Source organism: Brassica napus, chromosome C3, assembly GCF_020379485.1.
Source record: "Brassica napus cultivar Da-Ae chromosome C3, Da-Ae, whole genome shotgun sequence".
NCBI classification, from domain to species: Eukaryota; Viridiplantae; Streptophyta; class Magnoliopsida; order Brassicales; family Brassicaceae; genus Brassica; species Brassica napus.
Window position 1 is genome coordinate 34748524 of NC_063446.1, and position 16292 is coordinate 34764815.

Genomic DNA, 16292 nt, shown 5'->3' on the forward strand with positions numbered 1-16292 from the left:
TACCTTTAAATTAGTGGAAGATGAGTACCATCTAATTAAAAACCTGCAAAAAAGATAGATTAGTAAGAAAGACATGAGACAAAACTGAAAAATTCATATAAAGTTTGGTGTTTTCAAGTCAAAGAGATTAGAGTGGGTTTGGAGAGTTTTAGTTTGGGAAAAAAGTAAGAACTTTATACAACAATAAGTTACCAAATGAAGAAAAATCAGACATAAGAACTTACCAAAACGCTCAGAAAAATCCAGACGACTTCCTGGAAGTCCAGACGACTTTGTCAGAAGACTTCCAAGAAGTCCAGACGACTTCTGAGACGACTAATGACTAACAAGTAAGTCGTCTCAGAAGTCTTCCAGATCTGAAAAACCTGCATATCAAATCCAGATCTGAAAAACCTGCATATCCAAAAACGTTCAAATGACTTAAAAATAGAAAAAATGAGTGGAAGATTAGATAAATCTACATTTATAGAACACACAAAAATACATATCTAAAATTAATAGATCTACCCTTAAATTAGTGGAAGATGAGTACCATTTGATTAAAAACCTGCAAAAGAGATAGATTAGTAAGAAATACATGAGACAAAACTGAAAAATTCATATAAAGTTTGGTGTTTTCAAGTCAAAGAAATTAGAGAGAGGTTGGAGAGTTTTAGAATGATGAACATTACATTTTTGTTGCAGCCATTTGAGAGGAGCAGAGAGAATGTATAAATTTTTCTTTATATAGGGAGACAAAAAATCCAATTAGGTTAAATATTTTTGACTCAGACGACTTCCTAGACGACTTACATTTCAGTCGTCTGTTGAAGAAATTAAAACAGACGACTTACATGTAAGTCGTCCAGAAGGGTTTAATATTTTTAGTGGGAAATTAAATATTTTTAGCGGGAAACTAAAATAGAAGACTTTCCAGACGACTTACAAGTAAGTCGTCTAGTTTAAATTATTTAAGCGGGAAAATATTTTTTTAAAAAAATTTAGATGGGAATATTTGGACGACTTACATGTAAGTCGTCTGTTTTAATTTCTTCATCAGACGACTGAATTGTAAGTCGTCCGAGTAAAATGATCCGGTTAGGTTAAAACGTATATTGGTAAAATTAAAGTTTCGGTACGATGTGGACGACTGAAATATAAGTCGTCCACACCCTAAACATAACCCCTAAACTTAATTATCTAATTAAACACTTCATAAAACCAAATCAAACTTGAAAAGTGTTTACTATACACAGAAATAAACAAATATAGGTGAAAACTAATTTTTGAAAAAAACATTTTAGTTTTCTAAAATCTAACCCTAACAATACATACAATACTACAACATATGTTTGCCAAACTCCTAAACCAAAGTATTTCATGATTCACTACTTCCACTCATCTATCTTCAAAACAAATCAATTTTATCATATCTTAATTTATATCACTTAAAACTGTTTATAATTACTTGATTTTTATTTTTCACGCATCAAAATATTTTTTTACAAGATTTATAAATTATTTTTAAAATAAACTGGTACCAGACGACTTACACTTCAGTCGTCCAGACGACTTCCAACATCTCAGACGACTCAGACGATTTACTGGGGCTATATTCGTAAAAATGGCTTCTGTTTTTTTGTTTGGTCACAAGGGGTTGAACTGTAATTTCACTAGGCTTTTAGGTTTGTTTTGCATTTGATTCAAGTTTGGGTATAGGTTTGGGATTAAAATCAAGTTGTGGGTTAGTTTTGGCAAAAACTCCACTTTAAATCTCTGAATTTAAAAGTCTATATATAGCATGGTCAGTATTTTCATCAAAATTCAAAATTTGATCTACCCAAAAATAATTTATATACATTATATACATAAATTAAAATAAATTATATATAAAACATTTAAAATATATACATTATTTTTAATATTTTAATTCTATTGAATAAATATTTGTTAACAAAAAAAAGTAATCCCGCGTTTTTAAAACACGGATCAAAATCGAATCTCAATGTAAATTATATAAAACCATTTTCAATACTATTTTTTATCCATACCTGAAATTAATCATTCTTTCTAACATATTTTCTAAATTTAAATTTGTACTTCAAAATTAATCAATAAAAAAAATTGAAAAAAATTTACGTTTGATCATTTTGCGAAACTCTATAATTTAAAGTTTAAATAACATTTTATCTAATCAAAACATATAAATTTCTTTCAATATTTTTAGAAATAATCAACCAAAAATATACTCGCCCTTCTAAAGGGCGGATCAAAATGCATTATCATATAAAGCACGAGAATTTAATAATCATCAGTGTTTTATGGAAACTAATGAGCCCAAAGAAAAAACAGTCGATAAGGTTTGTGAGCAAAACACACAAAATTGATATAAATGCCAACACAATATAATTACCCACCATCTAAGCATCCACTTCCTATTCCGGAATCCGATCGACTTCATAAAACAAATAAGGAACCACAAGATTAATCAAACACCAACACATCCATCACGCGAGCTTTAATAAGCAAAAAATAGAACAATGAAAATACTACAAGATCCAAGAAGCAAAAACTAACAACACTTAGAAACACTACAAGATAAAATAAAAATAGAACATCCGCTCGAAGCTACTCTGAGTGTTGTTAGTTTTTGCAATGAAAATATATAATTATATAGTAACATAATACAAGTTTTTGCAATGATCACAAGAATTATATTGTGCAACAACATGCACGTCAAAAACACAAAAAATAACACATAAAACTATGTTCCACATATATTTAAGAACATATTTTAATCAACAAAACACCCATCACAAAACAACTACATGCAATACTGCACTTTACTGTAATTAACAATTTATCTAATTTTTATTAGAAATATGATCCAATACAGATTATTACAATATTAAATTTAAGATTAAAGGTAAAACATCATTGAAAATATGTAGTAAAATATAAATTGTATGCTTATGTTAAATATTATATATATAATATTAAATAATCATATTCCTAACCTAGAATAACTTAATTTATATTTATACATAAAGAACATCAAAATCACAAATGAATTTATGCTAATAATGAATCTATCCGTAAAATCACAAATGTTATTAAAATAAAATATTTAAAACTAAAATAGTGATCATTATATAAACAAAAAAATGAACATTAACTAAAATATTAAAAAAATATGGAAATATGAAACACTAGAATTAAAACATTACATAACATTAAAAAATTCAAAAATAATAAACATAATCTAAATATATCTAAAAGAATACATAGATAATGCTCTCTAATTTATTATTTTTGTGGTTTTGTGTCACTATTTTTAAAATAAAACAAAATTGTTATTTTGTTGATATGCAGGTTGTGTTTGTTTATAATCCTTTCAGTGCCACCAAATTTCTTTTCAGTCCACAATTTCGATAAGCGTTTAGTTTTAAATCCAAGTTTCGTAATTTGATTAAGAGCATCTCCAATCCACCCTTATTTTTGCTTCTTTTATAGTATTTAGAGGCAAAATCACTCCAACTCATATCTATTTTTGCCTCTAAAATAGAGATTGCTATATTTTCCTCTATTTATAGAGGAAGAAATAGTATTTTTCTATATTTGCTCTATATTTGGAGATCTCTAATTAAGAGAAATACATTGGAGCAAAACACATCACTATTATAGAGATCCTCTATTTTAGAAGTAGAAAATAGAGAAATACATTGGAGATGGTATTACTATAGAAATTTTTTTGATCTAAAATATATATCCTATATATATAACTATGAAACTAAAGAACAAAATGTAATACACATATTACCAATATGAATATTAAAGTTTTATAAATTATAATATCAATTTATAATTTGTATCTGATTTAATAATTTAACTTTCTTCTAAAATAAACATTAGAATAAAGAAATATTATGTATGTATATATTAGTCCGCACATGGTGTGAAACATCAACTAGTAAATAATTACTATGCTGAATCATCTTTGTGATTGTCACTTGCTGATGTAGCAAGTTTGTGTGAGCTAGGTCTACAGTTGTTGCCGATCAATCCCTAAATTGGTTTAAACTAAATAAAATTCGATATTTTTTTGGTTATTTCAATAGTTGGGTTTGAGGGTCTGATTGGTTGAAACTGTGGCTTTCTATTTTTTATCCTAAGATTTAGGTTTTAAATTTTTAGCTTTGGCTTTAATTTATTTTGCTATAGAAATTTTTTCAGAGCACTAAATAAAAACTCTATAGAAAGTGCTTTTTAAAGCTAACATATTTTCTATTTTAATGTTTTGGCTTTAGATTCAATTTTAAAAATAAAAACATAATTGCTTTTAAAAATGGCTGTAGATATTAAAAGTCCGTCTACAGCTTCTAAAATAAAAACATGATTGCTTTAAAAGATGATTATAGAAATTAAAAAAGTTGTCCACAGCTTCTACAGACACTACCAATCACTCCCTAAATTGCGGTTAAATTTATACTGTTTGGTAAAAAATATTTTTTTTAAAAAAAAAATCCTAACTAATCAATTACCAAACCAACTGAAAACGAATTTCTTTAGTCAATGGAAAGTTCGGCGGGTTTGGTCCGGGTAATACTCCTAGGCCTAGCTCATTTCCAGTACTTAAAAGGAAATCCATTTTTTTTCTGTGTGAAGCCACTTACTTTAGCAATAATAAATGCCAAAATTGGCGTGTTGATTTTCCCGCGCTAATAAACCCTTAACCTTTTCTACCTTCACCGGCGCGGCGACGACGATGGAAACGCCGACACAGACGGCGGAGCACATAGAATCGATGACGGAGTTTCTGGTTAGCCAGTACTCCGATCAGCTCCGCGACATCGCTCTCTCTTCCGATCCCAAACTTCACTACCCTCTCTTCCTCGAGTAAATGCCTTCAATCTCTTCTCTCTATCTCTCTTTCAAACAACGACATACTTTATATAAACACACTCTCCAGATTCGCAGAACTCGTTGATGACAATCCCCACCTGGCGCGTCTCGTTTACTCCAATCCCGAACAGTTTCTCCGACTCTTCGACGATTCCGCCGTTCTCGCTCACGTATGTAACTCAATCATCTTTCGATAGAGTTAGGGCTGATTTTTGTGTGTGTTTGGGGCTATAGAAAATAGCGTTGGAGCATATGAAGAAATTCGAGAGCAAGATTGGGATTGAGAAGAGATTTATACACGTGCGTATTAACACTAGCGGCTCCCCTCTTGAACGAAGCTCTGGTCTGTCGTGTGTGCCCGCCTCTTGTTAAATTTTTGTGTTATACATATTCTTTTGCTTAATTTTGTTTTTTGTTTTTGTTTGTCAACAGACACTTTCCCAAGTATTGGACGGGTTAGAGTGAAGCACCGTGGGATTCTCCTGATGTTGAAAGGGACGGTGATCAGATCTGGAGCTGTCAAAATGTATGAGGGAGAGAGGATGTTTAGATGCCGAAAATGCAAACACATGTAATGTTTGTTTTTCTATCTTCTGCTGCTTGAAACTGATTTTGCGTTATGTTCTTATGAGTTTGGTTTCTTGTATATAGGTTTCCTCTTTTCCCTGAGTTGGAATCAATCAACTCGATTGTGAAACCGCCGTTTTGTCCTTCCCAGCGGTCCAAGTCTTGTGAAGGAACAAACTTTGATCATGTGGATGATACAGTCACACGCCATGACTATCAAGAAATCAAAATCCAAGAGAATACTCAGGTTTTAGGTGTTGGTGTTATCCCAAGGTCCATTCTAGTCGTCCTCAAAGATGACCTCGTTGACAATGTTAAAGCTGGTGGTATTAAAACTTTCTTTTTATTGTTTTTGTTCTATGCATCAATGTTGTCGCTATAGTCTCTGTGTATCATTCTTTAAGCTATCGGCCTAACTGCTCCTGATATTGAGTTTAAGTAACATATTTGCTGTATATGCAGATGATGTTGTTGTCTCTGGAATCTTGACTTCAAAATGGTCTCATGACTTAAAAGATGTTCGCTGTGACCTTGAACCTATGGTGATTGCCAATCATGTCAGGTAAAATGGCTTGGAAATTTTGATAAAGCAATCTCTATGTATCAGTTTCATCAATGAAACTTTTACCAACCTCATGCCAAAAGTTGACTATAAAAATGGTGGTTAGGCTAATCTAAACAAGTAGCTATTAGTTCCATTTAAGATTTTTTTTTTTGTCCGGAGTTGTTGTTGGGTTTTTGATGATTATTGTTTCTGTTGATAACTCATTTTTTTCTCTGGTTATCATGCCGTTCTCTAGGAGAACTAACGAACTCAAATCAGAAATTGATATCTCTGATGAATTGATTGAGAAGTTCAAGAACTTTTGGAGCCACTTCAAAGATACCCCTTTGAAAGGTAAAAAAAAACTCACTGTTAATAACTTCTCTGCTTATTGTGTTGTATTATATGGAAGATTTTTGTTAAAGTTAATGTTAAATGTTTTCGGATTTGATCAAGTCAGGGAGAAATGCTATCTTACGAGGTATCTGCCCTCAAGTTGTTGGTCTCTTCACTGTTAAGCTTGCAGGTATGGTGTGACAAATAATGACTACATTTTTGTGTCAAACGTCTCTTCTCATTGAATTGTCTAGAAAGATGTTCATGCATGTGCATGTGTTTATATGCAGTTGCCTTAACACTAATTGGAGGTGTGCAACATGTTGATGCTTCTGGTACAAAAGTCCGGGGAGAGTCTCACTTGCTTCTTATCGGAGATCCAGGTCGGTGTCAACCACTGAGTAGTACTTTTCTTATTGAGTTCCAAGTTTTTTTTCGCCGAACTAAAGTGATATTAAGAAAAACTGAAAATGTCCTCTGTGTTTTCTTGTTGTTACTAGCTCATTGAGTTCTATGCATGACTATATTTTTATATGAGTCCTCCGTTTACATTGTTGATAACTGGCAGGAACTGGAAAATCTCAGTTTTTGAAGTTTGCTGCAAAACTTAGCAACAGAGCTGTAATCACAACAGGACTAGGAAGCACAAGTGCTGGGTTGACTGTAACTGCAGTGAAGGATGGAGGTAAATACTTCAATCTTGCCTATTTGTCACGTTTCATAACACTTTTTTCAACTTGTTCCTATCAATTTGTTTTTAAGGAGAGTGGATGTTGGAGGCTGGGGCTCTTGTTCTTGCAGATGGTGGACTTTGCTGTATTGATGAATTTGATAGGTAGTCTTTATTCATCCATAATTTTTATCTGCTTGAAATGTTCTTGTGGTGTTGTGAATCTCTGCACTTTTGTCACGGACAAGACCCTATTTTTGCATCGAGTTTGTATCTATATCTTCTTTATTGGGAGTCTTACTTATAACTAATTTTTATTTTTTTTGTAATCTTTCTGGAAGCATGAGAGAGCATGACCGAGCAACCATACATGAAGCAATGGAGCAACAAAGCATAAGCGTTGCCAAGGTATATATTTCTTTTTGTCGCAGGATCAGCTCTATTTGTCTCTATCTTATTGTGTCTAGTTAATTTGAAGGCGGGCCTTGTGACGACTCTTAGCACAAAGACAATCGTATTCGGTGCTACAAATCCTAAAGGACAATATGATCCTGATCAGTGTATCCATTTTCAGATTTATTAGACCTTAAGCAAGTTTTTGCTTTCATACATGCTTGCTGTTTTTTTTTCTTCAAATTTATGATGCAATATCACTTAAAAGAGTCAGACACTTCTTCCTTGAATCAGCAGTTGAGAAAGCCTTCCTGCTTTGATATTTTTCTTCAGAAATTTCTTAACTGAATCATAGCTCTTTCTGTCAATACTGCACTTTCGGGTCCCTTGTTGAGCAGATTTGATATTGTGCTCGTTCTTCTAGATACAAAAAATCCTGAATGGGATAAAGTTGTATCCTCTCACATCCTTGCCGAGGTATGTTCCTTTAAGGAAATCTAATATTATATTTGTGACAATGTTAATATCTTTATTATTTTTGATGAATTAACCAGGTGCAAATGGAAGAAGGCAGATATGTCGATGATCTGACTATGATTTGGCCACTACCGATGCTTCAACGGTATCATAGATGTGTACACAATAGTTACAAATTGTTTTCATCTGAGATGATATATGCGTTTGATCATGACCGATGCAGGTACATTCAGTTTGTTAAAGGAAACTTCAGGCCTGTCCTGTCTAAGGAAGCAGAAGAAATCATTTCAAGTTATTATCGTCTCCAAAGAAGATCATCAACACATAATGCAGGTAGCTTTATTCTGCAGAGGCTATTATCTTGTATTAACCAAAGATAGATCACAAGTTAAGGTGATAACTTTCTTCATGTAATTTGATTTGATTTTACTCTGAGTTGCAGCAAGAACAACCGTGCGGATGTTAGAAAGCTTAATCCGTCTAGCTCAAGGTAGTTCTTCTGTTTATCAATCAAATTACTACATAAGAAGAAAAACAAAAGGGTTTTAATTGTATAAATGGTTTGACACAGCTCATGCAAGGCTTATGTTCAGAAACGAGGTCATGCGATTGGATGCAATAACAGCAATCCTATGTATTGAATCGTCGATGACCATCTCAGCCATCGTAGACAGTATGGGGAACGCGTTACACTCTAATTTCTCCGAAGAACCAGATCAGGAATGTATCCTTTTTCTTCAAACGTTACCTAAACTTTTGTTTCTAGATTTCTTGTTTAGTTACAGTCATCGTCTGGAGCATTGGCCACTTGAATCCTTAACATATAGCAACCAACAGACGCGAAGCAAGAGACGCTTATCCTTGAAAAGCTTAGAGGAGACGACATCTATTAGGGTCTGCAATAATTCATCTGCAATTTTTATTTTGTATATGTGATTAGGTAGTTGACAAGGTTGTTGAGGTTCCCTATCTTGGGAGTAAACTTACTTTTAAGATGTGTGTATTATCTTAAAGTGTATTTTGCAGGTACTGACACTTCTCTAATAGGTTAAAATATGTTCGTGTTCGATGTAATTCAGTGTGACTTGCCAATATGTGATCATTCCAAAACCTATTAGGTTGGAGGACGTAAATTTTCCATGTATGCATCTTTTACCAACTGAACAGTACCTATGCCATAATCTACACTCGTGGTAGGTTTGTTTAACTTATCCGCAATATAAAGTTTGCTAGTACTACTATAATAAGGTCATTCGCCATGAATATATCAACTTATGTATCCCAATTCCCAGCATAAACCCATTGATATATAAATGCCTCTAAACTTCTGCAGTCTTAAAATTCCTATTATTATGACAAGTTGAACATGGGCATTTTCACTTCAAGTTATTGTTGTTTTGGTTGTCGTAGAGACAAACCCATGAATTCACATATACCTTCTGCATATTCATGTGTAAATAAATTTGTCTCCGGATTTATACGAGATTTAACCATCCACAAACAAAAACAATTAGAAGATCATGTGTAAGATGTGGTATTTATAGATGAATGTGGACAAATTTGTTTATAAATTCTCTGACAAATTACCAAATATCCGACAGAAATGTGTTGGTAGTTTTGAATTTTAAAAATGTATACATAACGGATAAATATATTTCGTTCAGAAATCGAAAATTTTGACTTTTGTAAATATATAACGAAAATATTGTTTCGCCGGGAATTTATGGAGAATTTTCGAACTTTTAGTGCAAGATACCAACGGGAAAAGTGCATATTTCAACCTGAACTTTATCCATCGTGCTTATTCCTACCCGAACTTTGTAATAGTGCATATTTCATACCGAACTACATAAAAACTCAAAAAATACTACATGAACTTTAAGCGTTGTGTTTTTTCCTTCACGAACTTTACAGTAGTACATATTTCATACCGAACTAAACAAAAATTCAAAAATACTACATGAACTCTCAAAATCGTGCTTATATATATTGACAATCAAAGCTGTTAGTCATCAGTTAATTTATCAAAATGACGTCATTTTGGAATTTTTTGTAAAATTAATTGTGACTGTGACTGAATCATTGGGAAAAGTGCTTATTTCAGCCCGAACTTTACCCGTCGTGCTTATTTTCTCCCAAACTTTGAAGTGGTGGGTATTCCATACCAAATTACATAAAACTCTAAAATACTACATAAACTTCAAGTGTTGTGTCTTTTCCTTTCTGAAAATTATATTTTATAGTAGTGCGTATTTCATACTGAATTAAACAAAAAATTCAAAAACACTACATAAATTCTCAAAATTGTGCTAATATATATATTAATTGTCAAATGTGTTATTCAACCATTAATCTATCAAACAACGTCGTTTTTGATAAATTCTGTTAAATGTAAAATTTAAAAATAATATATAAACTCTCAAAATCGTGTTAATATATATATATTGACGTCAAAAATATTAGTCATCCGTTAATTTATCAAATGATGTCATTTTGGATAAATTCGGTAAAATAAAAATTAATTTTTGGAAGGTTCAAATTCTCATACTGGTGGACGAGTAATATCAGATTAATTACTAGACCAAAGTTAATTTCTTGTATAAATTTGTAAACAATAACTGATATTTAAGTTTTATTTTAATCAAATAAATATTATCAAAGTTTTATTGTTTCAGTTTATATAAAAATATATAATCATTTATGTTTTAATTTAATTTTAAAAATTATTATTTTATAAATTTAGAGCAATTATTATTAATTTAAATATTTACTTTATAGTATTACTAAGAATTGAACTATATTGCAAAATTTTAGAATTTTGTGTTGGTTTGCCTTTAGATCAGAGGCAAAAAAAATTGTTTTTGATAAATTATGTAAAATTTAAAATTTGAAAATACTACATAAACTTTCAAAATCGTTTATATATAGATTGACAATCAAAGATGTTAGTCATCCGTTAATTTATCAAAATAACGTCATTTTGGATAAATTTTGTAAAATTAAAAATTAATATGTAAACACGATTTTGAGAGTTTATGTAATATTTTAAAGACGTTTAAAAATGTAGTATCTTTAAATTAAAAATGTAGTATTTTTAAATTAAAAATTTACAGAATTTATTAAAAACAACGTCGTTTGATAAATTATTGGTTGAATAACACTTTTGATGATCAATATATATATAAGCACGATTTTGAGAGTTCATGTAGTATTTTTGAATTTTTGTTTAGTTCAATATTAATTATGCACTACTGTAAAGTTCGTGAAGAAAAAGGCACAACATTTAAAGTTCATGTAGTATTTTTTGAGTTTTTATGTAGTTCGGTATGAAATACGCACTATTACAAAATTCGGGTAGGAATAAGCACGATGAGTAAATTTCATGTTGAAATAGACACTTTTCCCAGATACCAACACTCGACGTATGTCACTACGTTCAATAGATTTAGACACTAAAAAAGGAATTACGAGCAAACAATACTAAAACGGGAGAGCTTATATGTCTGATGGTACGTGGAGAAGATGGAACAATCAATAGAGAGCGAGTTCTCTTTCTTACTTTTTAAAGATCTACTATATATCACTGTTTATGTATGCAATGTTTCCGAGTCAAGGGTGGATATTCGAGTAACAGGAGTGAACGTAAGAGGATAAGCCATGGCTTCGGTGAATTCTTTAAAGCATCCATCCATGTTGACCTTCTCTCCTTTGATTCTCCAGTCAAAGCACTGCACCATCATTCCTATTGTTGTTCCAACAATCATATAACCTAGATTTGATAGAGGACATCCTCTCCTTCCGCCACCAAAAGGAAGGTACTTCAATGTTTGCTTGTTTCTCTCATCTTCTTGCCCTGGACTTAAAGAGGTTAGAAACCTCTCTGGCTTGAACTCAAGAGGGTCTTCCCAGACATTTGGATCTCTCATCACAGCAAAAATGTTAACCAGAAGTCTTGTCTTCCCGGGTACGAAGAATCCTCCTACCGTACATCCTTGATTGAATTCCCTTGGTATGATAGGCACTGGTGGGTGCAATCTTAGGGCTTCCTTGACGACAGCTTGCAAGTAAGGGAGGTTTGGCAGATCCGTTTCTTGAATTAACCTTGATTTCCCTACAACGGAATCAATTTCTACTCTCAATCTCTCAGCAATAATAGGGTTGTTAATGATCTCGGCCATTGTCCACTGTATTGAGTTCACCGAGGTATCAATGCCTCCAAAAAAAAGCTCCTGCAATTGAAGATAAGTTTTTTTAATCTTAATTATTATTTACTTTTTGTATGAAAAATTTGGATTGCAATTTAAAAATGAAAGAAATCAATTGAAATATCATAAATTGGTTACCATTTTTTAAAAATACACTCAATTTAAATACTTTATATTTGAGTTTGGAGTTTACCGATTATTGTTTAGCTCTTAGTATTTAGGGGTAGGTGGGTTTAGAAATTTCTATAAATGTTTCATAAATTATTCTTAAACATTTCTAAATGATTTATGATGGTTAGTTTAGTCTTTTTATCATAAGTTTAAAGTATTTATGATCTTTTAAGAGTAAACTAGGAGTTTTCCTGCGCCATGCACAGAAATAATAAATTTTAACATAACATTATTTATTTCAAAAGAAAATTTTGATTTATATTTCAACATTATTAATTTATATTTTAACTTTAATGGTTATAAAAAATTATAAACTTACTTCTGTAATTTTTTTTTATTTGGTATAATTATTTAAATTTTATTTGATTTAATTTTTAATAAAGATAAAATTAGATTTTTAAAAAATAGTTTTAATTATATTATTGTGTTTAATGATTATTTATTTTAAATATATATATATATATATATATATATATATATCTTCCCATCTAATTTTAAATATATACATATATATATATATATATATATATATATATATTTACATATAAATATATATATATATATATATATTTACATATAAATATAAATTCTAATAAATTTGAGACTTTGTTGTTTTAGTTAAATTGAAAAATCTTTTTGTTAATTTAAATGATGAAGATGAACGGATAAATTTAAATAATGTTTAAATATTTAACTATCAATTTTTTTTAGGAATAGTGTTACTTTATTTAGTTTATTTTTATTAATGTGAGATAAATATATATTATTATTTTAATTGTGATATATGAATTATTAATATATTTAATAGTTTACCATAAATAAATATTTATATTGAAAATTGACATTAATGATGATATATGAGTTATTTTTATTACCATATTTAAAATCCTTGCAAAAAAATTTAAATTTTTAAGGAAATTTTACATCTCACAATTAATATGATGTCATGTCACTATTTTCTAAAACCATGTCATCTATTTTAAGTGCCATGTCATCTTTTTTCAGCGAGAATGATTTCAGTGACGACATGTGTATAAATCACTTCGGAAATATAGTCTAGGGGATTGTAAAGAGGACATGTGGCAAAATCACCTCGCAAATATAGTCTAGGGGATATTTATTTTGTAGATATATATGAGCTATTACCATATTTAAAAAAAGTTTACTAAAAAGAAATATCAATATCAAATGTAATATATGAATTATTACCATATTCTAATAAGTTTGCCAAAAATATAAATCAACATTAAATGAAATTATCCATGTCATATTTTTCCTGAAGCCATGTCATCAATTTCAGTAGTAATGTTATATTTGTTTTGTAAAATTGATTGTAGAGAGGACATGTGGCAAAATCACTTCGCAAATATAGTCTAGGGGATGTAAAAATGGTATCACATATGTGATAAAACTAACAGTCTCCTTAAAAAATTATGTGATGGAACATTTACCACCAAAAACGCCTTGATGTTGTTTCTAGTGATCTTGTATTCTGCGTTTGGATCTTCAGAAACTGCCAACAACACGTCCATCATATCCATACATTGATCCCTGTTTGGTTTCTCTTTGTGTTCTACAAGACACCTCTCTACCAGCTTGTCGAATTTTTTTATAACTGTTCTTTTCTTGAACCATGAAATTCCAAGCTTCTCCAGCTGTCCGAAAATCAAAACTGATAAGGCCATCTTTATCTTCGAAGCATTTGCCTTGGCAACCAAACTTTGGATACTCTCTATATCACCGTTCTCCTGTGTAAAACTCCTTCCCATTGTCATCCTGGCAACGATGTTTCCGACAAGCTTCCTCGCTTCCTTGTTAATCTCAACGCTCTCCTTCTTCCTTGCCTTAACGAGTAGGTTCCCACGTAACCGTTCTAGCTCATCTGCACGGATGCTTCGAGACTGGACTTGTGTGTTGGTTCCCAAAAGCTTCGTAACAATGAGTTTCTTCATGAACTTAAAGTATCCTCCATAAGGTGCGGTAACGAATCCAGACGTATCGAAGATGATAGACCCCTCGTTGGTAGGAAGGTTGCGAGATGAAACGTTCACATCGTGGGTCGTAAAGATCTCGTAGGCTAGAGAGGCTGAAGAGACAAGGAGGAAGGGGAAGAAAGAAACTCGGAAAAGCAGGAGAGTTCCATATTTGGAAGAGAGCATATGTAAGAACTCGAGGGGTAAAATATCAAAAAAGAAAAAAGAAGGCTTGTCGAGTAAGAAAAAGAGGAGATGGTGAAGATGGCCGATGATTGGAAGAGAAGGAGGGCTTGGAGGCACATTGATACCATGCTTTGGTTTTGTGAAGAAGAGAAAAAAACAGATGAATGCGAAGAAACATAAGAGGATTAAGATGAAATATTGACATTCATCGGTGATCTTTGATGCCATTATTTCTCAAAGTGAAGAGACTGTTGGAATCTCAACCTAGATAAATAAGCGGCAAGCTTGGAGCGAAGAAGAAAAATCACGCAAGTGACATGTGCACATAACTTAAAAGTGTAAAGTGTTGACTAAAGAAAAACACACAACTAGTAACACAAGGGATTGACTCTATTTGATAACTTAACAATGACTCATTTGAATAATTTAACAAAGGTGACAACTAAGGTCCACATGGACTTTAGAATCTTCAGTGTATGAAACGAAAGTGCCAAGTTCTTACATAAGAAACGTACTTAACTAGCAAAACCAGAAATTAACTCTGTTGGATAACTTACGAAAGGGTCTTTGTGGACCAAGGTGACAACTAGGGTTCCACATGGATTTTAAGATTTTTTTTTTAACTGGATAATGCATTAAAATTTAAAGACCTCGGGTCCATGTTAACCCAGGAATGGGCTTGATACAAGAGAGTCACTTAGGGTTCTTTATGCCAGTTCATCAGCTTCCCTATTGAGATTACGAGAGAAAAAGGAAAAGGGGATATCGACGGAAACAGAGGCGATCTGTGGAATATCTTTGACAATACCAAAGATCTCCTTGATCTGAACGTCGTTGTTGATTGCTCCGATGAGCATTGAGTTGCCGGAGAACACCTTGATCCTGGTGAGGTCAAGGTTCAAAGCTGCGGTGAGAGCCGATCGGAGAGCTAGGGCTTCTGCGATCAAAGGGGAGGTGACAAAATTCATGGAGGCCGATCCTTTACTGGATTGGTGGTTCGATGGATCCGTGATTATCCATCCCATCCCGTCTTGTTGGTCTCTTTACTCCAAGCTGCATCTGATTTACATGTGGCTGTGGGTTCGGTCGTGCTATCGGTTAACGCGCCTTGAGCAAGGTTTCTTGCGGAAGAGGGTTTTGTTCTGTCGGTTAACGCGCCTCGAGTAGAGTTCCATTCTCTTGCGAGTTTGATTCCTTTTGTTGTGGTTTTCTCTGCCGTAAGGTTTCTACTTTCAAAGATTAGAAGATTCCGAGATGTCCAAATGGCCCAGCAAATCCAAGGTAAGATACTTCCTAGGATTCCTGAGGGTGGGAGGCAGACTACTTTCCGGAATTTAATTAGAACTTCTTTGAAATTTGCGCACGTAGCTAGGTGAACTACTTTCTAGAGGGGTATCAGCTTCCACACATCTTTGGCGAAAGCGCATTCTACAAAGGTATGCATTGTTGTTTCTCGTTCTTTGCATCTGCTACAAAGTCCTTCGGCTTGAACTCCTCTGCTTTGTAAATTGTCTCCTAGTGGTAGGGCTTGTTGGATAATTGACCATAAGAAGACTTTCATCTTCAGAGAGCACTTTCCCGACCAGATGTCTTTGATCCAATCAAACTCTTGTGGCGAAGGATATTGGTTTGATCCTAAATTCGCAGCTGCTGTGTTGTAACCGGACTTTGTGGAGTAGATACCGGATTGCACTGGTTGCCAAATATAAACGTTCTAAACTCCCTTATGGCTTGGTTGAATGGACTGAATCTGCTCTGCAAATTGAGGTAAGAATTCTTCAATTCTCTTTGAGTTCCAGCTTAGATCGTCAGTAAGTAGATCAGCCACTGTTAGGTCCAAAGCGTTCTCATGAAGGGTCCAAAGACCTTAATATGTTCCGAGAGGGATA

At 32.5% G+C, this 16292-nt stretch overlaps 2 protein-coding genes across 2 annotated transcripts; one reads left to right on the forward strand and one right to left on the reverse strand.

The window, feature by feature from the left end:
- The first annotated feature begins 4612 nt into the window (after nt 1–4612).
- LOC106394868 (probable DNA helicase MCM9) lies at nt 4613–8942 on the forward strand. Its single transcript, XM_022701036.2, has 19 exons — nt 4613–4875; nt 4949–5051; nt 5116–5224; nt 5314–5452; nt 5533–5774; nt 5911–6010; nt 6249–6346; nt 6453–6518; nt 6619–6711; nt 6897–7013; nt 7091–7163; nt 7340–7406; nt 7477–7558; nt 7747–7868; nt 7946–8013; nt 8092–8201; nt 8311–8358; nt 8440–8592; nt 8706–8942. Exons 1-19 carry the CDS (start codon nt 4745–4747, stop codon nt 8759–8761), a joined length of 1977 nt encoding a protein of 658 aa, XP_022556757.2. The 5' UTR covers nt 4613–4744; the 3' UTR covers nt 8762–8942.
- Nucleotides 8943–11212: 2270 nt separating this feature from the next.
- LOC106395692 (cytochrome P450 705A22-like) lies at nt 11213–15547 on the reverse strand. The gene is made up of 2 exons (XM_048751137.1): nt 13696–15547; nt 11213–12097 (listed from the first exon to the last, which is right to left on the reverse strand). The coding sequence occupies exons 1-2, from the start codon at nt 14629–14631 to the stop codon at nt 11456–11458; spliced, it is 1578 nt and encodes a 525-aa protein (XP_048607094.1). The 5' UTR covers nt 14632–15547; the 3' UTR covers nt 11213–11455.
- Between the last annotated feature and the right edge of the window lie 745 nt (nt 15548–16292).

Bases quoted from the DNA above. Each gene is read 5' to 3' on its own strand.
- LOC106394868 (XM_022701036.2), top strand. From the start codon at position 4,745: ATGGAAACGCCGACACAGACGGCGGAGCACATAGAATCGATGACGGAG. The intron at 4,876-4,948 runs GTAAATGCCTTC...CACACTCTCCAG, and splicing joins CACTACCCTCTCTTCCTCGA to ATTCGCAGAACTCGTTGATG. The intron at 8,202-8,310 runs GTAGCTTTATTC...TCTGAGTTGCAG, and splicing joins ATCATCAACACATAATGCAG to CAAGAACAACCGTGCGGATG.
- LOC106395692 (XM_048751137.1), bottom strand. From the start codon at position 14,631: ATGGCATCAAAGATCACCGATGAATGTCAATATTTCATCTTAATCCTC. The intron at 12,098-13,695 runs GTAAATGTTCCA...CTTCAATTGCAG, and splicing joins ACATCAAGGCGTTTTTGGTG to GAGCTTTTTTTTGGAGGCAT.